The following is a 24348-nucleotide window of genomic DNA, read 5'->3' on the forward strand; positions in this document are numbered from 1 at the left end:
GAGAAAATTAACATAAAGAAATAGACAAATCAAAACGAAATGAAGTTGTTTTTAAAATTATAAAGTTAGGAAGTCAGAAAAATAAAGTGGCTTCCTCTGCATTGAGAATAAATGAGCGTAAGTCTGAAAACAGAAATGGTGTTTTGCAGAGCAACTGCAATGTGGAACTTTTCCAAATTTAAGTTCGTACATTCACCTAGTTCAACTGTTATTTGGAAATAACATTGTCGTCGTACCTAAATATAAAGGCCCTACCTAAATATAAAGGCCCTGTTTTTTTGAGTGGATTTGAGAGAGTGAATTTGAGGGGATTTGAGAGGATTTGAAGATAATTTTTTTTGTCGTTTATTTGAGTGAATTTGGAGGTAAATGAGAGTGAATTTGAAAATAAAATTTGTGAGAATTAGTATAGAATTGTATTGACGTGATAAATTAAAAAAATTTATTTCCAAATCCACCTTCATTTACCTCTAAATTCACTCAAATAAATCATAAAAAAATTTATTTTCAAATCCTCTCAAATTCACTCAAAGGAACAAGACCAAAATGATTTCCTGTAAATAAACTCAAAGGAACAAGACCAAAATGATTTCCTGTTATGTTATAGATTTCTCCTAGGACTAACCAACCTTCGATAATCCGAGGGTGGTTGACATCTCTGTTGTAGATGACCACAGTTTTATTACCTCTGGCATCTACCAAAAACCATTTCTCTGGAAGTTCTTTGACGAAGACGAAAACAAAAATTAAGTCTTCACTATATTCAACAATAACCAAAAAATATAATGAAAAATGTAATTTTTTTAGGGAAATAATGGAATGAAACATAAATAATAGATAAAGTCACATAATAATGCTTTTAAAATCACATCTATTAGATGTAACAGAATTTCTTAAAATACACAAACTGACTTATATGCAGTATTAAAAACTTAAAAAAAATTATTTTTATAATACATTTATAACCAATGAGACATAATTTAAAACTGACAAAGTAAACAATTTTGTAGGTTAGAATAAATATTGTGTGAAATTAAAAGTTTGAAAAGGAAGAAGATAATTGTAAACAAAAATATAAGAAAAATATGAAAGAAAAATGGAGTAAACCTGAATTTGAAGATGGATGATACAAATCTCTCCTCTTGTATGTCTTGCATATATCATGGAGGGTAACTCCATTTATAACGATCAAATAGGAGGGAAAAAATTCTCAAGGGCTTACGAAATGAAATGTACAATGATGTGAAACATAGAATTATAAGAGATTTTTCAATCTCGTAATCAAAATACATTTAATTTAATTCAAATTTAAATACATTTAACATTCTCATAATTTAAATACATTTAACATTCTCGGAATTGAAATTAATTAAATGAAGATACTAATGTCTCGATTTCCATGAAATTTATTTTTAAAAAACATATAAACAAATATTTTAATATATATTAATGAATTAATAAATATGAATATACATTAATATAAAAAGATAAAACTTTATATAAATATATAATAAAAATAATAGAATAACAATACGTACTAACAAGGATGAAGCATTTGCTGGACATGAGTTTTGTTCTTACTCCATAAGGATGAAGTATTGATTCCTTCTATAAACTCTCTAAGAAGATAGAAAATGAAAAAGGCTATAAGATTGTTTCAATCAGAAGTGATCATGAGAGAAAGTTTGAAAATGAACATTTTTTAAAAATTTTGTGAAAACTATGGTATTAATCACAACTTCTCAACTCTATGGACACCACAACAAAATGCGATTGTTGAGAGGAAAAATATATCTTTACTTGAAATAGCCAAATCTATATTAAATGATTTTAATAGTCCCAAGCACTTCTCGGCTGAAGGAGAGAACATAACTTGCTATCTTCATAATAGAATTTATACAAGGCCTATCTTATACAAAACTCTATATGAATTTTGGAAGAATAGGAAACCCAACATTTCATATTTTCATCTTTCGGATGGCAATGTTTCATTTTCAATATCAAAGATAATGTAGGAAAATTTGACTTTGAGAGCGACGAGGGAATTATATCAAAAGCCAACAGCTCTCATCTCCCAAGTTGAACCATCTAACGTCAATAAAGCTTTGGGAGATGACTCCTGGGTCAAGGCCATGCAAGAATAACTTGACCAGTTCCAGAAGAACGATGTTTGGAAGTTAGTGAAGCTATCCCAAGGCAAGCACATCATTGAAGTTAAGTGGATTATTCGTAACAAGCTAGACAAAGATGGCTTGGTGACAAGAAACAAGGCAAGACTTGTCGCAAAAGGGGGAGATTGTTAAGACAAAATGGTCTAGAAAGATTGGACTATCTAGCAATTTCTATTTTAAAGTTTAACGTACAAATGAAACATCGTATACTAAATGTAGCGTTTAAAAGAAATGTTTACTAAAACACCGTTGATCAACACAAGCAAATTAAAGGCGACATGTCTGGAGTTATAAAAGTTAAAACTATGATAAAAATCGTGTCTAAGACAAGCATTCTTAAATGCCATATATATTACATTTAAAAGCATAAACTTGCCAAACGATCAGTTCTGCATAACATGCCTAAACACTCTCAAAGTAAGAAAATTAAATGCATGGGACATACTGCACCGTTGTCTACTTTGTTTTCTTTCTCTTTATCAATACAGATAATGACAATACCAAAGCACACCGAAGCACGTTTAACAGATTTTGGTAATCAAACTCATAAGCCGGTAGCACTGGCATACAATAGTACTTGTACGATAACCAGGAAGCGTGGTAATGAAGGCAATTAATTACACTTAAAAGAGACTCAAACATTACAAGAACCTCGTTGCTACTTGCTATGCTTTCTGGGCTGAGCAAGCTTGTGAAGTAGATCCTGGCTGAAAATGAAAAAGAATCAAAATCCGATGAGTTATTTACTAACTTTGTGTTCAAGAAAGAAAGTGTGAAAATTTCCTCACCACACAGGCATGGACATCATCACAACCACACAAGAGCTTCCCATTGAGTTTATCCAAAGCTTTAAAGGATCCTCCTCCTTCACTTCTCTGCACAATGATCCTCAAACATAGCTAATATTAGAACGAATGAGTCAAAGGTTTATGCTTCAGCAACAAAATTAGTAGCAAAAGAGAAAACGTGCCAGAGTTCTACCTTGTAATAGTCAACAGCAACATAATTAGCCCACCTGTTGCCAGCAGCACCATGACAGGTTTTGAGCATGTCAACGAGACCTCCAGAGTTATCTTTACATGTGATTGGCTTAAGTGGAATAGTGCGAAAATAGTTTATTAACACTAAGGACTTGCTCATGTCATCAAGAGGAGAAGATTCTTTTCTATTTGGACAACTTCCTGCTTTTCTTCCTCCATCTCCATCTGCGGAAATTAAGATCACACCAAAATGGAATAAAAATGTACTCTGCGTGAAGAACACGAAAGATTTAATGGTTGGTGATATCTTACACTGATTTTCAACCATGTAATTCCACTGGTATGCAATGCCTTCACTTTGTTCTTTAGATTTTCTTGAAGTGAACACAATTAGCCTTTGATTTTTAGCAACCATATCACTCACAAGAGGCCAGTCTCCTCCTTTTTTTGGCATTCTCGTCACAGGAAACCAAAACTTCATCAAACCAGCTTCGGTGAAGACTCTTGTCAATCCTTTGGGTGTTTTAACATAATCCTCCAGTATGAGTGTGACAATTTCCTCTGGGTTGGCAGATAGAAAAGCTGCAACTTCCTTAAGTGTATCTATAGCTGGTTCCTACTTATAGAATACAAAGTTAGGATCTTTGTGTAGCTGAATTAGTGTTAGTCATAAATGTTTGTATTTTTGTAGAGAAAAGAGTTAGGAAAATCCTAGGCCAAAAAAAACACTACTGGGAAGATGAATTTTACATACAAAAGCTGTGATGTCATGGCAGTGGCCTCCAAATGAATGACATAACCATACATCTCCATCAAAATCATACGCATCTAGCATTAGTCCCCGAACTCCATTCTACAGATGAAACATTGATGGCAGAAAATAGTGACCCTTAAACATCCTGGGAAGTAGTGAAACAGAACATCATAAAAGTTAATAGAAGATAAGGCTAGTAGTAACGAGTAACATACTTTTAGCTGCTGGGTTACACTGTCTTCTTGATTAATGATGGTGACTTGATGTACTCTTCTGTTAGATGGTTCTCCATCAATAGCAAAAGAATTGTGCGTTGTCAAAAAGGCATACTTGTTGAATGGAAGAGAATTATTCTATACCAAAAGAAAAAAAAAACAGCAGTTAAAAATTTGATTAAGAAGAAACAGTCCTAAATTTCCTTTTCTGTCTAAAGACACTGTACATATCTCATATTATAACTTATATTTCTCTTTTGGTATCCAAAAATAAATATAATAATACAAAGTCTTGAAAAATTTTCCTGATTTTTTCAAACAATAGCAGTTAATATTCAGTTCATGTAAAATGATGGAACTAGTTTCTATACATCACCAGAACCAAAACCCTGCCAAGTGTTCAAGTACTTTATATTATGTCGCTCGATGATGGCATTTCAAAAATCTCTAGGCCTGTGTTGTGACAGTTTCTTGAGAAATAAGGCAAAGACCAAGGAGAAATGAGAATCTTACTATGAGCTTGAATTGATCTGTGACAGAAGATCTCACACACCTAGAGCCTGAAAACCCACGTGGACATGAGAAACAATAGAGTCCGGTTCCACAATCACCATTGGACGAGCACTCATCATTTAGCTGATCAAAGATTGAAAAACAAATATAATACTAATTTTGAAACTGAAAAGTTAAAGGCATGATTCAAACAATAGGTGGTAGGCTATACAAACCTTGCATTTTCCATTGAAGCAAGCAGCATCAACACAATAACACAAGGGAAGAATAATTACCAAAAGAAAGCACGGAAGAGAACCCATTTGTTCTGTGACAAAGTTGGGTGTCTAAAAGGGTGATAACGAAAAGATAATCACAAATGATCTAATATATGTTAAAAATGAAAAGAGGGAAGCGACTCATGGCTTTCTCAATTCTTATGAACAACTGAAGGGTAAGAGGTTATGTATTTATGCTGCATTAATTATTGGAAATAAAGACAGCTTAGTATTTCACTAATGTGAATCTGAAAGTGTCCCCATCTTTTCATAGTTATCTTCTACTTTTAGAAAGCAACACCAACAGTTGAAGGGTTGTTTTGGATTTTTATTTGAGTGCTAGATCTTGGTGTTGACAATACAAGATTCTGGTTCAACAACTGTTGTTGATGCTACTACGGTAGAACAAAATATATAGCTTTTTCCTGTACATGTAAGTTACAAACAAAAACGCAGGAAAGATTATCCTTTTAAATCAAATACGCTCATAAGTAAAATGTACATGCATATTGTTGTTTTCAAGACAACTTTCGCTAAAGGCTCGTATGGACTAATATTAACAAGAGAAAAAGGAAGTAACCACTATTAAAATAGAGTTAATTTTAGAGTTTTTCATCTTCCAAATGCCATTGCCATTGCCAAACCAATATTACAAAAATTGAAAAGAAACATGAAAAATACAACAATAACTGTATTCTCTTCTTAATGCCATTGCCACTCAGCTATTGTCATTTGTGTCTCAGTTCTAGGCTCATCATACTCCTTCACACATCTGCTCTCTCTTGCAACAAAAATGCATTTTCAAGAATCACTACCACTTCACCCATCGTTGGCCTCTCTTCAACTGATGCCAAACATCTCTGAACAATCTCAATGAACACTTTCCAACAAGCAGGTGCTATTTTTCCAATGAGAGATGGGTCAACAATCTTCTCAAGAACCCCCTTCCTTTCATCATCAAAGGCCCACTTAGCAAGGTACTCACATTCTCCACCTGGGGTTAAAAAACAAGCTTTCTTCCTACACAAAATCTCTAACATTACCACCCCAAAAGAGTACACATCTGATTTGTTTGATAACCTTCCAGTCATAAAATACTCCGGCTCCATGTATTCCAAACTAACCTCCAAGTTCTCCCTCAACTCAACTCTTGGTGGCTTTGGCCTTGACTCCTCTTGTGGGTGCTTCTTGCAAAGTCCAAAATCTGCCACTTTAGGCACCAAATTATGGTCCAAAAGAACGTTGCTTGATTTCACAGCACGGTGTATGATGGGTATCTTGGTTTCGAAGTAAATGTAGTGCAGTCCACGAGCCACCCCGATGCAGATGTTAAGTCTTTGTATCCATGACAAGGGAACAACACTGTTATTGTTGGTGCCATGCAAACAATCATGGAGGCTTCCATTGGAGACATAATCATACACAACAAACTTGTCATGTTTGTGATCACAGAAACCAACCAAAGGAACAACATTTGGGTGGTGTAGTTGACACAGAATCTTGACTTCGACCCTGAATTCTATATCACGATCTGGGCTTCTAGTCTTGAAGTGCTTGATGGCTACGTCTCCATGGCCTTTGAGGTGGGCTTTGTAGACCTGACATTGACCTTCTCCATTGACAATTAAACTCGGCATGAACCCATTTGTGGCTGCTTGAAGCTCAGCAAGAGAGAAGCGGTGACAGAGCTGTTCTATTGGATTACATTCGCTCGTGGTTTTGGATTTTGTGGTGGTGAAAAATGGAAGAGAGCAAAAAGGAGCCATTTTTGGGTGGAATGGAATCCTGCGTGTGAAGAATATATAACTGAATGCTACTTACAAGATGCATGGTTCTCGCTGCTATGAATGGATGGATTGATTCAAACTATGGTCAAATTTGTGGGCTTGACTTGAAAACTTGTGATCTTGAATGTGATTGCCATTGATTGCTGCAATTTGTCATCTGCCATTGGAAGAATTACCACGCACAAAGCCAAGTCTTGTGGAAATGTACACTGATCCCAAAGTAACATTGAACCTTTTAAGTACGAGAATGAGTATCTTTGACACGCCTATATATCAAATATATTCATTTGACATGTGTCATATCATTTATTTATAAAATGGTTTAATATGACTAATTGAATAAAACTATTAATAGAATCCACAAAGTATCATTTTAGTGTGAAAATAAAAAATTGTGTCAAAAGTATTATTATTCTTTAATTATAACTTAAGTATGTGTTTTTTTATCCCATTATTTTGATTTTTGAAAAAAAAAACTTTCGAGACCGTGAATTCAAAATTTTAAAATAAATAATACTTCAAATTAAGTAATTTATCCTAATGACATGGAAAAAAAAGTTTTAAAATTAACTTTCCCTCTCTTAAGTTTCGATTGAAGACTTATTTCAATACACTAAATAATTTTATATAACTTAAAATTTAAGATAAAAAATAATTTAAATACATTTATCTCTTTTAATCCTCCAAAATATATTTTAAAAATAAAATAATTACAAAAGATATAGACTTTGAAGCAGAAGGCATAGACTTTGAAACTGATAATAACTGCATTATTAAAGTCAGCTATAATTAATTACTATGTGACATGATTTGTTTTTTTCTTATGTTAAGGATAAAGTAGGATAATTAACTCTCTTTTTATCTTAGTTCCTCCGTCATTATGTTTTTATTGGTGTTATCACTACTCTTGTTAAAATTATTGTTGTTTTCATCGTCACTTGTATCAGATTTTTTATTAAATCCCTATATCGATGCACAGCTTCCATTATTATTGTTATGGTAGGAACCGCAATCACCACCTCCACATGGTTATTACAACAACCGCAGCCACTTGTTTCCAAAAAATTTCTCACTATATTTCCACGTTTTCACATCACTCTTATCATTATCATCATCATCTTCTGTCATCATTATAATCATATCACCTTATCCTAACAATTGAACAATTGTCATTAGAATTAGCGTTAAGATGTAATTATTGTCTACGATTGCAGTTCCATTATAACTACTTTCAATATTATTATTATCTCAAATATAAGGTGTATGTTCGAGGATATTTTGGTCATCGTATTTAGATGTATTTGACTTTTATTGTATGAACATGTATTATGATGATTTGGTCGATCATGTATTGTTGTTTCTAATCTAAATATATATATTTTTTAACATAAAAATGGCAAGAACATATTATAATTATTGTAATCTAAAGTTGTTTGGAATATTAAGAGAATATTATGTATAGAAGAATTATGTAAAATTGTTGTATTTGGGTTAGGACACCCAAATTGTACTACTATTTATATATATTTTATTGATAAAATTATTATTATTATTATTACATATTTTTTTCATCATCTTAGTTATTATAATTATTACTATTATCATTACAACCTATCATTATCCACTTTTTATTAATCATAATATACATCAAACATTAGATAAATTTTATATTTACCTTACTCTTTATCTTATTTATGCTTTTATCTTATTTTATGGTATCCCGCAAACTAGTTCCACGAATTTGCATACCATATTTATCCTACATCATCAATTTCTTTAACATGTCAGTTGAACAAACATAGTACAATTAAAGAAAATAAAATAGAAATAAAATAACGTAGAAAAATCAGAACAAAATTTAAATGTATGTATAGAAAGTAAAACATAAATTAAATACAATAAAAAGAAATAAAATTAAAATTACGCGCTTCATTAACGATGCAAATTTGTAATACAACTGTAGGAAAAAATTAAGAAAATAGAATGAAATCACATTTTCTTAAAAGCTAAAATTATCTTATACAAAAATAACAAAATATTTTTATATAAATTATTAGAAAGGAAGTTCAATAAACTAATTTCAGTTTTTTTATCCAAATATTTCTTAAACTCATTAAGTTTTTACCGCCAGCCCAAGTTATCATAGTTGGTTTCGTGGAATTATGAAAATCCAAAATGTGTCACATTATTTTTTTAAAATATCTTTTTAATTAGAAAAAGAAAATAGATTAATATATTTTTGATTTTTGAATTTTAATGTAAAATTGAAATTGATTTGAATATGAAAAATTTATTACATTTTAATTCTCAAATGTCAGACCCCATTAAAACACACCCAAAAACCCCAAATAGTGGGATCCATGTGCCAAGAAGAGAGTGAGCGTCTCAGTTAGTGGAGAACAGGTGGCTGCAGGCATGGTTATCGAAAACGCGAGTTAACTCGTTAACTCGATCGAGTTTACGAGTTCAGACAATGCTTTCGAGTTAACTCGTAAGCAAACTCGTTTTTAGAGTAGGATCGGTAGACTCGGTTGTTGACTCGCTAAACTCGCCTAAAATCGCGATTTTGGTTCCGATTTTGCGAGTTTGGAAAAAAAATTTGAAAATGCAAAACGGCTACGTTTAGGACGCATCAGATTAGGATTTATAAAAGATTCACTCACTGTTCATCTTCTTTCTCGCACTCTCGCATTCTATCTCGTTCGATCTCGCCTTTCGTCGCTTTCTCGTCCATCAGGTTCGCAGTCCGCCACGTCGTCGATCTCGACTTTCGAACTCAGCCTCCGTCGCGCCGTCGATCTCAACGTTCGACCTTGCCTCTATCGCACCTTCGTTCTCATCGTTCTGTAAGTGCAAACCCTCTATCACGTTCGACCTTGCCTCCCTCACATATATTTTAAACACTTTCTGGCACTCACAGGCACTGCAACATGATTTTTTTTATTGATTTTAAGTTGAGTTGATGTCACGGGCCAACAACATATTTTTTAAACATTTTTATGGCACTGCAATACTTTGGGTTCACGTCACGGGCACTGCAACTTGTAATATTTTATTGATTTTAAGTAAAGTTGAGTTCACGGACACTGCAACTTATAATATTTTATTGATTTTAAGTAAAGTTGATGTTACGGGCACTGTACTACAGCAAATATTTTTTTAATAATTTTATGTGGGGTTCATTGGTATGCAACAACAACACGTATTTTAAATATTGTTTTGTTTTCCAACTGCAACATAATAGTATGTTACGGGCACTGCACCACTTTACAACATCATTCCTTTTATTTTACATTATAGTATGATGCCATTATTAGAGGATTAGGCATAGAGACTTTGACATTTCAATTTATATTTTACATTATATCTTTATGAACAATATTTCTATGAATTTATGTATTTCAATTTATATAATTTTGTTATCTTATTTGGATTAGAATGTTATTTATATTTTTTTCATACAAAGTAAACTCTTACGAGTTTACGAGTCGAGTTTACTAGTCGAGTTTACTGGACTCTCACGAGTTTACGTAAACTCTCGAGTTTGACAACCTTGGCTGCAGGAGAGTGGCCATTCGTTTTGGGCGATTGCAGTATTTAAGGCCAAATTTCAAATATCGTGCCACTTCTTTGCACGCCTTTCTTCTTCTCCAAACTGCTGAAACTCTTTTCTCCTCCTTCTCTCTAAAATCTCCTCCTTCTCCCTAAGAGAACCTTACCTTTTCTTCTTCAAATCACTTCTCTGGCACCGTGTGAACACTCTCGGCGTCAAGAGCTTCTTTTTGAATCGATCGGTTTGTAATTCTGAGCTGGTGAGTTTCCTTCTCTTTAGTACGTTCGTTTAATCTCACATGTAACTCTCTATTTCTGGTCGCCTGAGGGGATAGTATAATTCTAAACGTTTCTGGTTTTCTGTGTGGTTCAATATTCCTAAAATGTGGTCGTCGGACGTTAAGTCTTTGGTAGTAGGGAGCTCTAATTCTGCATAGTTGAACGTTTGGTTTCGTATAGAGGTAAGGAAAGCTTATATAATTTGATTTAGATTGTTGTGTTGAATAATTGTATGCTTGCATGATACGTTGTTTGATTATTTGATGAGTATGAAATATGCTTGTACTTCTTGTTTGGATGTGTGGATGGACGTATGATATACGCTGTGAACTGAGTTGGGATAGAGTGTAATCTTCGAACCGTAGTATTCTGAGCAAAGGTGATAGTATGGTCGAGCGTCATTGCGAGCGTTCGGTTCTTCTTGGGAGTGCATGGTCTTACTTGAATTATTGTGCATTAGGGATAGTGTTTAAGAGTTTTTCTATAGTATTATATAGGAAAGATAAACTGTGACCGAGGTTTGTATTCATCGTTCAGTTTTCATTAAGCGTCCGTTTATATTAAGTTTTTCTTCCAGAAAGGATTTCGTTAATGAAGAGCGTGTTATAATAGTAGATATGTATATATGAGTGTTCGGCCTAAGTGTAGTTCTTCTTTAGACTTCCTAAACAGTTTAGTTAATGTGTTATATACTACTTAAGGTCGTAGACGTTATTGTTCTTTTTCATGCAGAATAAGTGGTGGCTCAATTGTATAGATTTATATTCATTCGTGTTATGTGAGTTTATTAGTGATCAGTCTTGGACCAAGCGTTCAGTCTCAGTAGTGCTCGTTCCTAATAAGCACTTGGTCTTGGACTAGTGCTCGTTCAATAGTGTTCGGTTTCTACAGGGCTCGGTCTTAAACCAAGCACTGGGTCTTGTTTTCTATAATATATATTATTACCGTGTTTAGAATCAGATTCTTCATTCAAACTCGATAGTGTTCGTTACTCATAGTTTCTCATCAGTATTAGTATCGTGCGTCAAACAATGTTGGTCTTTAAAAGGTGTTTGGCCTAGAGTCTTAGTACTCGGCCTAGGCTTCGTGACGTCCGTTTTGAACTCTTAGTGGTCTATTTATTTAAGTTAATAAGTGACGCTCAGTCATGTTAGTTTTTAAGAAGTGTTATTCCAGTTGAATGTATTAATGATTGATTTAATGGAGTTTGAAATGTGATGTGAATGAAATAGCGTGATTATGAACGAGTATTCCAGGGAGGAATATCTCAGGAAGTGGTTATTGATTGGTAAAGTATGAATGTGGGCAAAGCTTAACGGACGGTCATCCTGATATTCCATGATTACTCGTTCTCATGTAGAGAGGAGTAAGTCATGTGTGGGAATGGCAGGAGGTCCTAGTCCATAAGGTTAACTTGGACGGAACGGATCAACTTCGGGTGGCAGTTGTTGAGGGTATCCTAGTTACTACATCACCCGGGTGCACGAACGTTGTAGCTACACAGGATTCATACAGTCCGGACAGTTAGAGTTAAGTGGTCGTTATTTGCATGCATTGATGTATGAAGGATGAATTGGGTGTTGTTGGTTTAATTATGAATGTTGTATGTTGTTATTGAATAAATTAAAATTACATAAGCTTACCCTGATTATCATTTTTATCTGTGTCGTGCATTCTATCATTGTCCTGTTGCAATGATCATCCGTGTGGATGTGAGCAGAAGGAGAAGAACTACTGGAAGAGGTATTGGAAGATGCGGCGGGAGTGAAGGATGAACCTTGAGAACATTCGGTCTGATGTTGGCTTTATCTTTTGTAAAGACCTTGTGGTATTAGCGCATTTTGTAAAATGTTCGGTTTTACTAGTAGCTAGCGTACGTTTTTAAATTCCCTGGTTGTATGTAAGGTCGTTCGGTCGTAATCATACTTAGTTGAATATTGAACTGATTTGTAGTATTATTAATATGTGATGATTCTCGTATATGGTTTTATACTGTATTTTTAGGATGTTACATTAAATCTTAAAAATAAATGATTATAATTTTTTAATCGGAATATATTAAATTTTTTTGACATAACTAACATTAAAATAAAAATATATTAAATAGTATAAACAACACAAATATTAATATGAAATGTATTTAATAGATTATATTTATTTACTTTTAGAATTTGTGATTAATATTAAAATTTTATAAATTCTAAACTAAAATTTAAGAGCTAAAAACATACTTAATAAAAAAAATTGTTTATTTTTTAAGAAATGAATACATCTAAATGAAAAATAATATTAACGAAAATATTCGTTGTTTTGAGAAGCACTTAGCTACTACCACCAAGTGTATTTGGGTAAAATCTTTTCATTATTGGTTTTCGCGTAAAAGTTAAATATTAGTTGAATATAACAGTGTACAAATGTTATGCATGGTTGCCACGTGTCTTGAACCCTGATCTATACATAGCTGAAAGTTGAAAAGGGCTGATACATATATCTAATTAATAGTCTAATTCGGAATTTGGATGCATGTGTGGCTTGTTTTATGGTCATTTTTTTTCTCAAAGTCTATTATTATATCTTCAATGAGTTGGATTAGTCTAAGAAATTAGTGGAATGAAAGAAATTAAAATTTTGTATTTACTTTTAAAGGTTTTCTAATATATTAATCAGTGGAGATAACTTATAAATGGTACACTATACAAATAAGATTAATCATGTATGCTTGACATGTTTATTGCACATATTGGTTTGAATTACTTCTCTCATGTAAATAAAGGATTATTTTAAGAAATGTTTGTAAATTATTTTTTAAAAAAGAAATATAAAAAAAACTTCTTTACAAAATTAGCTTAAGTTAAAAATAAGCTTTAAATAAATTATATATAACAACTTTTACAAATTAGTTTTTGTATTTTTATTTATTTTAAATAATTATATTTTAAATGGATATTTAAGATAAGATATGTTTAAAAAGATATATTTAGGTGAGTGGTATCAACGTTTTTCACATCTCTAGCTATCAGTGTTGAAATGTTGTCCACATGAATTCCAACCAGTTACGTAAATTGAAAATTTTATAACTTAAATTTCTTTCTATCGAAATGTTGTCCACATGATTCAATCCAGTTATGTGGATTGAAAATTTATAACATATTGTTTCTATAAAAAGTTTGAAAAAAGAAAAGAAAGACAAACGGTAAAATAAAATTTTCTAAAAACTAAAATTAATTTCTATATATGTAACATCCCATAAATACAATAATAAATCATATAAAATAGAATATTCACATATATTAATATATCAAATCAGTCTTACACTTAAAGAAATAAAGCACGCTCGTAGCCGAACGGTCTTACATAAGCTAATACAAATAAAGATGTTCAATCTAAGCATACTTGACGGAACGATTTACAAAATAGAAATACCGAACGGTCAAATTAATCAAAAAGGGAAGGGGTCGCTCTAATCCAGCACGCTAATATGACTAAACTAAACAGATAACCGAACTTGCTACTATTCGACCTTCACTTCAACATCGACGAGATTTTCTTCCTCTAAGATTCCTTCTTCAAGCGTCTCCTCAAGCAACGCCTCTCCATCTGCTCACATCCACACGGATGATCATTGCAAGACAAGGACAGACGTACAAGGACGAGACAACACAAGGAAAAACGAAGGGTAAGCTTATTGAATTTAATTCAAGTAATAACATGCATTTCATGGCACATCAAACATATCCAATAATTCACAACATATAATTCAATCGAATTCTTTAACTCAATTAATTCCTGATACTAGACTAACTGTCCGGACCGTATGAATTCTGTGTAGCTACGACGTTCGTGCACCCGGTGATCTAGTAACTGGAATTTTCATCAGCTACCACCCGAGGTTAGTCCGTTCCGTCCAAGTTACATTTATGGACTAGGACCTCCTGCCGTTCCCACACATGACATACTCCCCTCTACTTGAGGATGAGCACTCACGGAGCATCAGGATGAATCGCCAGCTACACTTTGTCCACATTCATACTTTACAATTCTCAACTTTCATCCAAGAGTCGTTCCTCCCTGGAACGCTCGTTCAAAATCCACAATCATCAATTCATCTCATATACTGTTCATTCTTTATAATTTTCCACTTTAATAAGATCTTCATCTTCAATTCCAATTTCATAAAATGACGAGCGTTTAACCCGCTTCATAACAATGACGAACGTAAGAAAAACGAGACCGAGGAATCCTCGTTTTAGAATAGAACAAAACCGACACATATTATTTGACGAACGTCATTACCACTTGAATCAGTTGAATGAACTGACTCTAGGAAGATCCGATCAATATTCAGAATAAGTTAATTACCAAGGCTCTAAGCCGAATCCAGATGGATAGAAACACCACAAGACGAGTGAACAACCACACCGAGAACAATGCAATTATAGAAACCGACTGCCAGTCAATGACCGAACGCGGTAAACGTATTTACTGAAAGTTTGGACGAACGCTATTTCCAACCATTTTGAAATTTAAAGGCCAGGACGAGCGTTCGGTATAAGACCGAGCATCACTCATAACGTACGCTTTGGGTCGAGACCCATCGCTGATTCAAATTAATAATAGAATGGAAATTTATATAAGACGAGATGATAAGTTAGGTTTTTTTTAAGAATGACTAAGTGTCCGAATGTGTATTTTCAGGTTCCTCAACTCCTCACTTAACACTCAAGGCGTCTACGTTTGGCCGAACGCTCAAACGTAGCACTAATATAAGAGGACGTTCGTCCTCAACTAGAATTCCTTCCAGATGAATGAATTCAATTTCAAAGAAGTTTAGTGACAACATTGAACGGTCAAGTACCGTTCAATGACGAACGTTCATTATCATAGGAAATTCATATTCACAATTTCATTTACATTAAACTCATTTCTCAGCATAAACTTTCATACTTTCAAATATTCAAATCATAGTACATTTCATACTTCTCATACATCAACTCATAATCATAATCATATATCAAAAATCAAATAATACAAATCATACTTCAGGCAACACACAGAACGTCCATACAGTATAATACAAACATACGAATTAAATTGAATAAGCTTCCCTTACCTGGATTCGTGAGTGAAAACGTCCTAACGTGTTGTTCTTGGTTCGCCCAACTACAACTTCTACCCTCAAGATCACTCACTCTTTCAAACTAGAACAAGTTACAGAACCAAGATTTGATTCAGACAAAGCGAATGCATGCAACCAGGCTTGGTTTGCATGTTCATACGAACAACAACTAGGGGCGAGCGACTTACCAGTTTCAGATTCTGAAGCTGTTCGGTTCAGAATGAAGCTCACGACGCCGGGACTTCTTCTATGGTTTCTGAAATGGGATCGGAGAAGGGAGTAGTGAGTTACAGTAGAGAGAAGAAAAGGTTTTCTAGAGAGAAGGAGGAGAAAATGGAAGATCAGATTGTTGGAAGATGAAGGGTGCATGCAGAGAGAGTGGGAAGAAGTGTTTCAGAAAATCATTTTTTCTTCCCAAGGCAGAACGAATGTGCACTCTCATACAGACACCTGTCTTCTACTACTGATTTTCGAACTTTCCGCTCTTGACACCTGGCATCAGTTTGCAGAGTTTTGGGAGTGCGTTTTAAATGGTCTGAGCAGGGTTTTGGAAGCATTAAATGTGATTAGACAAGTGGGGTTTGGTTTAAATTTATAAGGTCTGACACTATACAGGAGTTAAAATTTAAAATATAAGAAAATTTAATTTGAACTTTTCTATTTTTAATTTTATAAACAAATTCTAAACATAATCCTAATACAAATAATAAGGTTTTAGTAATGCAATATTTCTTTTTTATAATTGTCAATATAAATAAGAAAGTTAAAGTATAGTATCGGTAAAAGTGGATGTAAGAAGACATAAGTCGTCGTTAATGAAGGATTAGTATCGGTCTTGCATTAAAAAAAGAGATATAGAATAAAGACATGGAAGCTACATAAAATATCGTCGGCTAAATGCGGACGCTAAGTTGCATCGCTACTGTATATGCTAAAGCATAAAAAATATATATTAATTCTTTATAACAATAGAATATAATAAAATATTTTAAAAAATCTAACGTCAGCTAAGCTAATGTACTATAAAGAATTATTACATTTTTTTTATATCTTAGCCTCAACAAATGAACCTGAATGTTTCTAGTCATTCCAATACCCGTCTCGGTCATCCTAGTCATTTAATTAAATCATTAAATTATTTTTAATTGTATTATTCAATCAAGCGATATATATATTTTTTGTATAAATAAATAAATAATCCCTTATAATATCTTTTTTTAGTTTTAACATATTATGAATAACATTTGTTATATTACTTTAAAACATAATTAATTTTTTTATTAATATTATTTCAAGAAAATTATTCAATATAAAGAATGATAAAATATATTTATATATTTATGATTATATATTTATCATTCTATATGTAAAGAATGATAAAATTTATTAGTATACGATGAATAATATATTAGTTTTAAATTTATATTATTTTTTAATTACTTTATTTATACTAAATAATAAATATATTACTTAATTAAATTTTTTGTTTACAGGATTCTAATTTTTAAAAATTTTTATTACCTTTCTCGTATCAATTAATATTTTTATTTTTTTAATTTTATTTTACTATACTTAGTAATACATTTTAAAAATAATTAATAAAAATGGTCAAATATTTAAAAATTATATATATTTTGCTAGGAATATGGAATAATATTTATCATAAATTAAAATATGTATATATATATATATATTTATATATATTCAAATCAATAAAAAGAGGATTATCTCCCTTTGTAACAATAGCCTCTAGGAATAAACACAAATGCCAAGAATATGCTTTGCTTTTTAGTCATGGATCATCAATTTTTCTTTTTTGTATACACGTATGAATAATCCATAAATCTTGAATTGATTGATATGAATATGATTGTTGTATAATTAAAGTCGGAACTAAAAAAGAAAAGAAAAAGAGAGTGGAACTCAAACCAATACAAAAGACAAAATGTTTATTTAATTATTATATTATAAGTTATCTTTTGTCCGTAAAGCTACTCAATATATATATAGAGACATGGGTAAATTTATATTTATTTCCTTCTTTATAAAGCTGTGCACTGTATTAATTATACCAGCATCGATAATGGATGAAGAACCAGTAACCACAACCTTTATATTTGACAAAACCAATGCTTATATAAATGTATTCAACCACCAACCTAGAGAAAATGCTCTTTGCTTACCAAAATATCTTATACTTTCTGTCCTCCAAAGTCCAAATTAATTATTAAAAATTCAAAAATAGCACTTCAACCGTTGGTGTTGTTCTTTATAGTTCGGCGATAGGTATGAAAACTGAAAAGTTAACAAACCTTTCACACTCTCATTAGTCTAGCACTAAAACTATTGTCTTGAATTGATTTGTCTCCAATTATTAATGAATGCAACATACCCTCTTTCCCTTTCTATCCGGGAGTTCCTTTTTCTTCCTCACCCAAAACAGAAAATCCACCATTGCATGTTTTTTTCACTATAAATTTGACACCTTTTTTGTGATTATCTTTGCTCATTCACCCATTTCAATTCCTTTCACGAATCCCACAAGTCATTGTACAAATGGGTTTTCGTGTGTTCATGCTTTTGGCTGTCATGCTTCTGCTGTGTTATCGTGTTGATGCTGCTTGCTCTAATGGAAACTGCAAGGTTTGTGTACCCTACCTCATTTGCTTTGAATTATGCCTTTAATTTCTCTGTTTTCAACTTTTTTATCATATTCTTTCCGAATCTTTGATCAGCTAGATGATGAGTGCTCGTCTAATGGTGATTGTGAAGCCGGACTCTACTGCTTTTCTTGCCCATTTGGGTATTTAGGCTCTAGGTGTGTGAGATCTTCCATCACAGATCAATTCAAGCTCATTGTAAGATCCCAATTCCTAAATGTCAAAGTTCTTAACATGCTATCACCAAGTTATATAAATTCTGAGACACTTGGGGTGATTCAGATTCTGGTGGGGTAGGCCAGAAACTGATTCCAGTTTCATTATTTTATATTATCTGAACATTAACTGCCTCTTTTGGAAAAATGTAAAAAAAAATAAAAATCAGAAAGTTGCAGTTTTTCAGTTTGGATACCAAATGCCAGTGCACATTCTCTGTTCTTTTGTTTCCGAATCTTTAAATTCAGCCTTTAGAGGTGTTTAATCTTAATCTGTTGTTTATTGATTGTTTTTTTCTGTTTAGAATAACTCCCTACCCTTCAACAAATATGCATTTTTGACAACGCATAACGCATTTGCCATTGATGGAGAACCATCACACACAAAAGTGCCTCGAGCTACCATCACTAACCAAGAAGACAGTGTAACCCAGCAGCTAAAGGTATATTATTATGTAATTCACTATTGCTATGCTTAGCTTCTTCTAATTTTCCTGATGTTCTGCCTCTTACAAGAGCTTAAACTCACTATTTTCTTCCGTCAATGCTTCATTTGTAGAATGGAGTTAGAGCACTAATGCTAGATACATATGATTTTAATGGAGCGGTGTGGTTGTGTCATTCATTTCAAGGCCAGTGCTATGACTTCACAGCTTTTGTATGTAAAATTCATCTTCCCACTTCTGTTTCTTTACAAACACTAATGACCAACAAGTTCCTCTACACAAAGACCCTAACTTTATAATCAACGAGTAGGAACCAGCTATAGATACACTGAAGGAAATTGCAGCTTTTCTATCAGCCAATCCAACAGAAATTGTCACGCTCATATTGGAAGATTATGTTAAAACGCCAAAAGGATTGACAAAAGTCTTCACGGACGCTGGTTTGATGAAGTTTTGGTTTCCTGTGACTAGAATGCCAAAGAAAGGAGGAAACTGGCCTCTAGTGAGTGATATGGTTACAAAAAATCAAAGATTACTAGTGTTCACATCCGTCAGGGCTAAAGAACAAAGTGAAGGCATTGCATACCAGTGGAATTACATGGTTGAAAATCAGTGTAAGATCACACCAACTTCTAAAGCTTCTCTGTTCTTTATTGTGTAATAGGCACTGGTTAATTAAAGGAAAAATACCAAAAGGTAGAGTGTGCATTATGGTATACATTTATTCTTCCTTACATTGTCTGTTTTCATTTTTGATGTTCTTAAATTCATCAGATGGGGATGGTGGAAGAAAAGCAGGAAGCTGTCCAAGTAGAGCAGAATCTGCTCCTCTTAATGACAAGAGCAAGTCCTTGGTGTTGGTAAACTATTTTCGGTCTGCTCCACTTAAGGCAATCACATGTGAAGATAACTCTGGAGGTCTCATTGACATGCTACAAACCTGTTATGTTGCTGCTGGCAACAGGTGGGCTAATTATGTTGCTGTTGACTATTACAAGGTAGAACTTTGCCATATTTTTTATTTTCACTACTAATTTTTGTTGTTGAAGCATACACTGTTTTATTCATTCATGCCAATACCAATTATAATTTGGGGATCATTGTGCAGAGAAGTGAAGGAGGAGGTTCCTTTAAAGCTGTGGATACTCTCAATGGGAAGCTCTTGTGCGGTTGTAATGATGTTCATGCCTGTGTGGTAAAGATTTTCACTCTTACTTTCTAGAAAGAAACATGAAGTTATTACTAACTGTCCAACCATTGAATTATGATTCTTTTCATTTTCAGCCTGGATCTACTTCACAAGCTTGCTCAGCAAAGAAAGCATAGCAACAAGCTTCCTCAATTGTCTAGATTTAGAGTCTTTTTAACTGTAGTAACTTGTTTTCATCCCCTTATGTCTGGTTCGATACAATACATATACTATTTTATGCAGCCAGCCAGTTTTACCAGATTATATGTTTGGTTCACAACTACAAATGTGTAATACTAGTTACCAGAAAAGAATATCTTTTAAGGTGGAAGTGACATTTGTAGGAAACCTTGGATGTTTCAAGATGAAGATACATATTTCACAAGCTTGTTCGGCTGAAGAACCCCTTTTTTTAATCATTGTCCTTAAATGCAAAGGATTGTACAAGTTCAGCTTGTTAAAACAACATAAAGAAATCAACCGTAAAAAGAATGGTTGTAAAAGCTCAAACCTTCCTAAAACAACAATAAAATATCTGCGTTTGTTAGAACCATCGTATTAAACTCGTCTCATCAAAATCGTTGATCCAAGAAATGAAGTAATTCAATCTGCCTAACCAGACAATGGGTTTTTGGTATTAGAATACGCCTCGCTAATATCTGCAATTTCTTGTAGTTGCAGAGCATACTTAAGGTTCCCAACCACATCATTCATGGACGGTCTAAGCGTCCCAATTTCCGACAAACAACTCACCCCAATCTTGCAAAACATTCTAAAGCATTTGGGCGCGATCTTCCCATTCAAGCTGGGGTCCAATATCTGTGCCATGGTTCCTTTTTGGTAACAGTACCTAACCCAATTACAAAGCGACTCTTGTATTGGCTCCGCGAAGCGGATCAGCGGCGGACGAGCGCAAAGTACCTCAAACAACACTACCCCGAAAGAGTACACGTCAGACTTTTCCGTCAAATATTGCCGTTTATAATATTCTGGATCTATATACCCAAAGCTACCCTTCATGGCGGTGTCGCAGACATGAGCCTTGGACTCAACTATGGGTCCAATTCTGGAAAGCCCAAAGTCCGAAACCTTAGCCACCCACTCCTCATCCAACAAGATGTTCGTGGTTTTCACGTCGCTGTGGATGATCGTGTATGTTTTGGCGCAACAGTGGAGATAATGAAGCGCCTGCGCTGCGTCGATACAAATCTGCAAGCGTCGCTTCCATGGCAACGGAGGTTTCTCGCTGTTGTAGAGATGGTCGCGGAGGTTGCCACGAGCCATGAAACTATAGACCAGGATCAGCTCCTCCTTGCTGTTGCAGTAACCGATGAGTGGAACGAGATTGCGATGGCGGAGCTGCGAGAGCAACTCGATCTCGTTCAGAAACTCTTCTGCGCCCTGCTTTGAACCCGGTTTGTGGCGCTTGATAGCCACCTCCATCTCGTCCAGGAACTTTGTAGGGCCATTTGAACCCGGTCTGAAATGCTTAAGTGCCACCGGCATGAAAATTCTTCGGATGGTGCCCCTGTACACGTGGCCAAATCCCCCGACGCCGACCACGGCAGCGTCGTCAAAGTTTTTGGTGGCGGCTTTGATCTCGACGAGGGATAAACGCCGGCAGATGAGCGTGTTGGTTGACAATTCGTGTGCATTGGTTGGCAGTTGGTATACATTGGTTGAGAACGAGCGTAAATTGAACTTGGATAATACGCACCAAACGACGGCGAAACCAACAAACGAGACCAAGACGAATACCACCCCTGCTATGATAATTTTCTGTTTTGTGGTGTAATTCGTTCCGTTTACGATTGATAAGACGTTCCTTCTCTTTCCGACCGCAAGACCGTTCTGCACGTTCGGTCTGGCGAGGTTGTTGGAGTCTCTGATTTTGAAGATCTCGACACCGTTCAAGCACAGATTGCTCGAATTGAAATAAGGATGCAATTGGAGCGAGAGACTAACCTTTTCCTGAGTATCCTTTTTGGGAATCAAAAGGACGAAATTTCTCTGCACAGCGAGACCTTTACCTTGGTTGCTCCATCTCATAACCTCAGCGTGATCGTCAGCCAGGTCGCTCCCTATGTAAATGCAGAACACCCTGTCAGCGATGTTAGTAATGTTCTGGTCAAGTTTACAAAAGTGGAGGCTAACCAAGTAGTAGAAGCCAGAGTCAACGGGGAAGTCCCAAGTCAACTTAGATGATCTCTTCCTGATACACGCTGTTCTGTAATAGAGATCGCTTGGGATAGAAAATACCTCGATTCCGTTGATGAGAGCGTGGGAGTTAGGTTGTGAGGGAGTGAAGCTGAGGTTGAGTGTCTCACTGTTGTGAACGTTGAGCACGTACTCTCTGAAGACGGTTTCCGAGTCTTCTGCGTCGGCGTTGAAACTGTAGAGAGTGAACTGGTTGCAATGAACGGTGAAGGATGCTTGTGTACGGGGAAAGGAAGGGTAAGAAGCTGGGTAGAAGAAGAGGCGAAGGAAATAGGAGCCTGGGGTTACCGGGAAGGAATAATTGAACTGGGAACGAGACACACGTGCCGTGTTGTAGGGTACTTGAAGGGTGGAATTAGGTTGTGGTGGTGTTGGGTTAGCGGAAACGGTGTTGTCTTGATTAGAGAAGAACATTGAACCTGTGTCCCCTGTCCATGTTCTTTCACCGTCGTAGGATGTTCCAGTGGCGCCGCAACTGATTGTGAAATTGTTAACTGTGGTGTGAGCTTGGAGGTGCGTAAAGAGTGTAAAGAGGTGGAGGAAGAATTTGAAGGGGGTCACACTGTTGAACCTCATTATTAGGGTTAAGTCGTATTGGCTCGATGTTCTCGTTTACTATAAGCTTGTAGTAACTGCTGAGAAGCACACAAAACAAAGGAAGGATCGTTGTACTGAGCGAAACCTGAAAGGAATTTCGTCTCAATCCTCATATATGGAAATCTAGTCTAATTATGCAGATACACTAACATTTCAGTTTTTATTAAATGCTATATAACACTAGTAGTAGTGCTTAATATTTCTTTCACTTAAAAAATAAAATATTTAAAATAATCACCTAAGTAAAAATATTCTAATTTTATTAAATATTATGTAACTTTTTTATTTTAAATATAAAATAATTTAGGATAATAAGGTGTACCTATCTAGTTAACAAATATATTAAAGAATTTGATTTAACAAAACTCATTTAATATAATTTGATTTAATAATATCTAAAGATATTGTTGGTTAAATTATCGTAATATATGTTCAAATGATAATTTAATTATATTTCAAATATTCCTTAGTATCATGTATCAACAAAACAAAATATATGATGTATTTAATTGGTTTATATTATCTTTTATTATCATATTCAACCTAAGTTATATGATAAATTTGTGTTATTATTAATATTCTTGATTTTGTGACTAATTTTGTAAGGGTTTATAAACTCTATAAATACATGTGATTCTTTTAAGGAATGACACACACTTTCATTCTCACTTATACACTCATATATAGATCCAAACTCTTCTACTTAAGTATCACAGAGTTTTTTCTGCCTATTTTTCATGTGGATCTTCCTCTGTGTTTCAACATTCAGGACCCCAATATGGATCTTCTTACTCATATATGTTTTATCACTCAAGAGCACTCATTAGGAATATTCAAGCCATTTAGATTTTGCCACTTGTTGGAAGGCGGACGCTCTTAATTCCAATAAGAACATTTGATGTCCATTATGGAGTTTGGTAAAACTTTATCTAGGATGTAGCAAGCTAGCAGTGGGAGGGGCAAAAAGGCGTTTTATCTACCTTACCTAAGGATGTCCAAAACTCTTAAAATTATGTGTATGTATGTACAATGAAAATTTATGAAATTTTAGTTAGGTAAACTTGTTTTTTATAAAGCACATGTTCATAAATAGTAAAATATAACATTAAATATATTAAAAAATAACAACTTTTTTTACTATATGTAGTAGATGCTTAGAAGCAGATAAAAAGGTAGGAAGGTTCGTTGTATTGAGAGTAAAAGAAAGTTGCGAGGAGTGGAGTGACAACTCTCAATCCCCGTATATATGAAAATTTTAGAAGAATCTCTCTCTTTCAGTTTGAAGTGAGAAAGTGAAGGAGATAGATAGTGATGGAAACTTGACTTACTATGTCAGATATTTGTACACCTAACATACTAAATTCAACTTACTATATTAGACTTTTCGCACATCATAAACA

General features: G+C 34.1%; 4 protein-coding genes across 4 annotated transcripts; 1 reads left to right on the plus strand and 3 right to left on the minus strand.

The window, feature by feature from the left end:
* Positions 1–2493: 2493 nt before the first annotated feature.
* LOC108345135 (PI-PLC X domain-containing protein At5g67130) lies at positions 2494–5078 on the minus strand. The gene is made up of 8 exons (XM_017583709.2): positions 4849–5078; positions 4634–4756; positions 4121–4258; positions 3906–4004; positions 3464–3767; positions 3153–3376; positions 2960–3046; positions 2494–2878 (listed from the first exon to the last, which is right to left on the minus strand). The coding sequence occupies exons 1-8, from the start codon at positions 4933–4935 to the stop codon at positions 2837–2839; spliced, it is 1104 nt and encodes a 367-aa protein (XP_017439198.1). The 5' UTR covers positions 4936–5078; the 3' UTR covers positions 2494–2836.
* Positions 5079–5654: 576 nt separating this feature from the next.
* Positions 5655–6656, minus strand: LOC108344519 (probable receptor-like protein kinase At5g59700). Its single transcript, XM_017582949.1, has one exon. The coding sequence runs from the start codon at positions 6654–6656 to the stop codon at positions 5655–5657; it is 1002 nt and encodes a 333-aa protein (XP_017438438.1).
* Positions 6657–17768: 11112 nt separating this feature from the next.
* Positions 17769–20519, plus strand: LOC108345832 (PI-PLC X domain-containing protein At5g67130). Its single transcript, XM_017584624.2, has 8 exons — positions 17769–18267; positions 18360–18482; positions 18805–18942; positions 19059–19157; positions 19256–19559; positions 19720–19943; positions 20054–20140; positions 20230–20519. Exons 1-8 carry the CDS (start codon positions 18181–18183, stop codon positions 20269–20271), a joined length of 1104 nt encoding a protein of 367 aa, XP_017440113.1. The 5' UTR covers positions 17769–18180; the 3' UTR covers positions 20272–20519.
* A 224-nt stretch (positions 20520–20743) lies between these two features.
* On the minus strand, positions 20744–23084 carry LOC108345831 (receptor-like protein kinase FERONIA). Its single transcript, XM_017584622.2, has one exon. It carries the CDS (start codon positions 22925–22927, stop codon positions 20747–20749), a length of 2181 nt encoding a protein of 726 aa, XP_017440111.1. The 5' UTR covers positions 22928–23084; the 3' UTR covers positions 20744–20746.
* Between the last annotated feature and the right edge of the window lie 1264 nt (positions 23085–24348).

Source organism: Vigna angularis, chromosome 8 (genome assembly GCF_016808095.1).
Source record: "Vigna angularis cultivar LongXiaoDou No.4 chromosome 8, ASM1680809v1, whole genome shotgun sequence".
Lineage (NCBI taxonomy): Eukaryota > Viridiplantae > Streptophyta > Magnoliopsida > Fabales > Fabaceae > Vigna > Vigna angularis.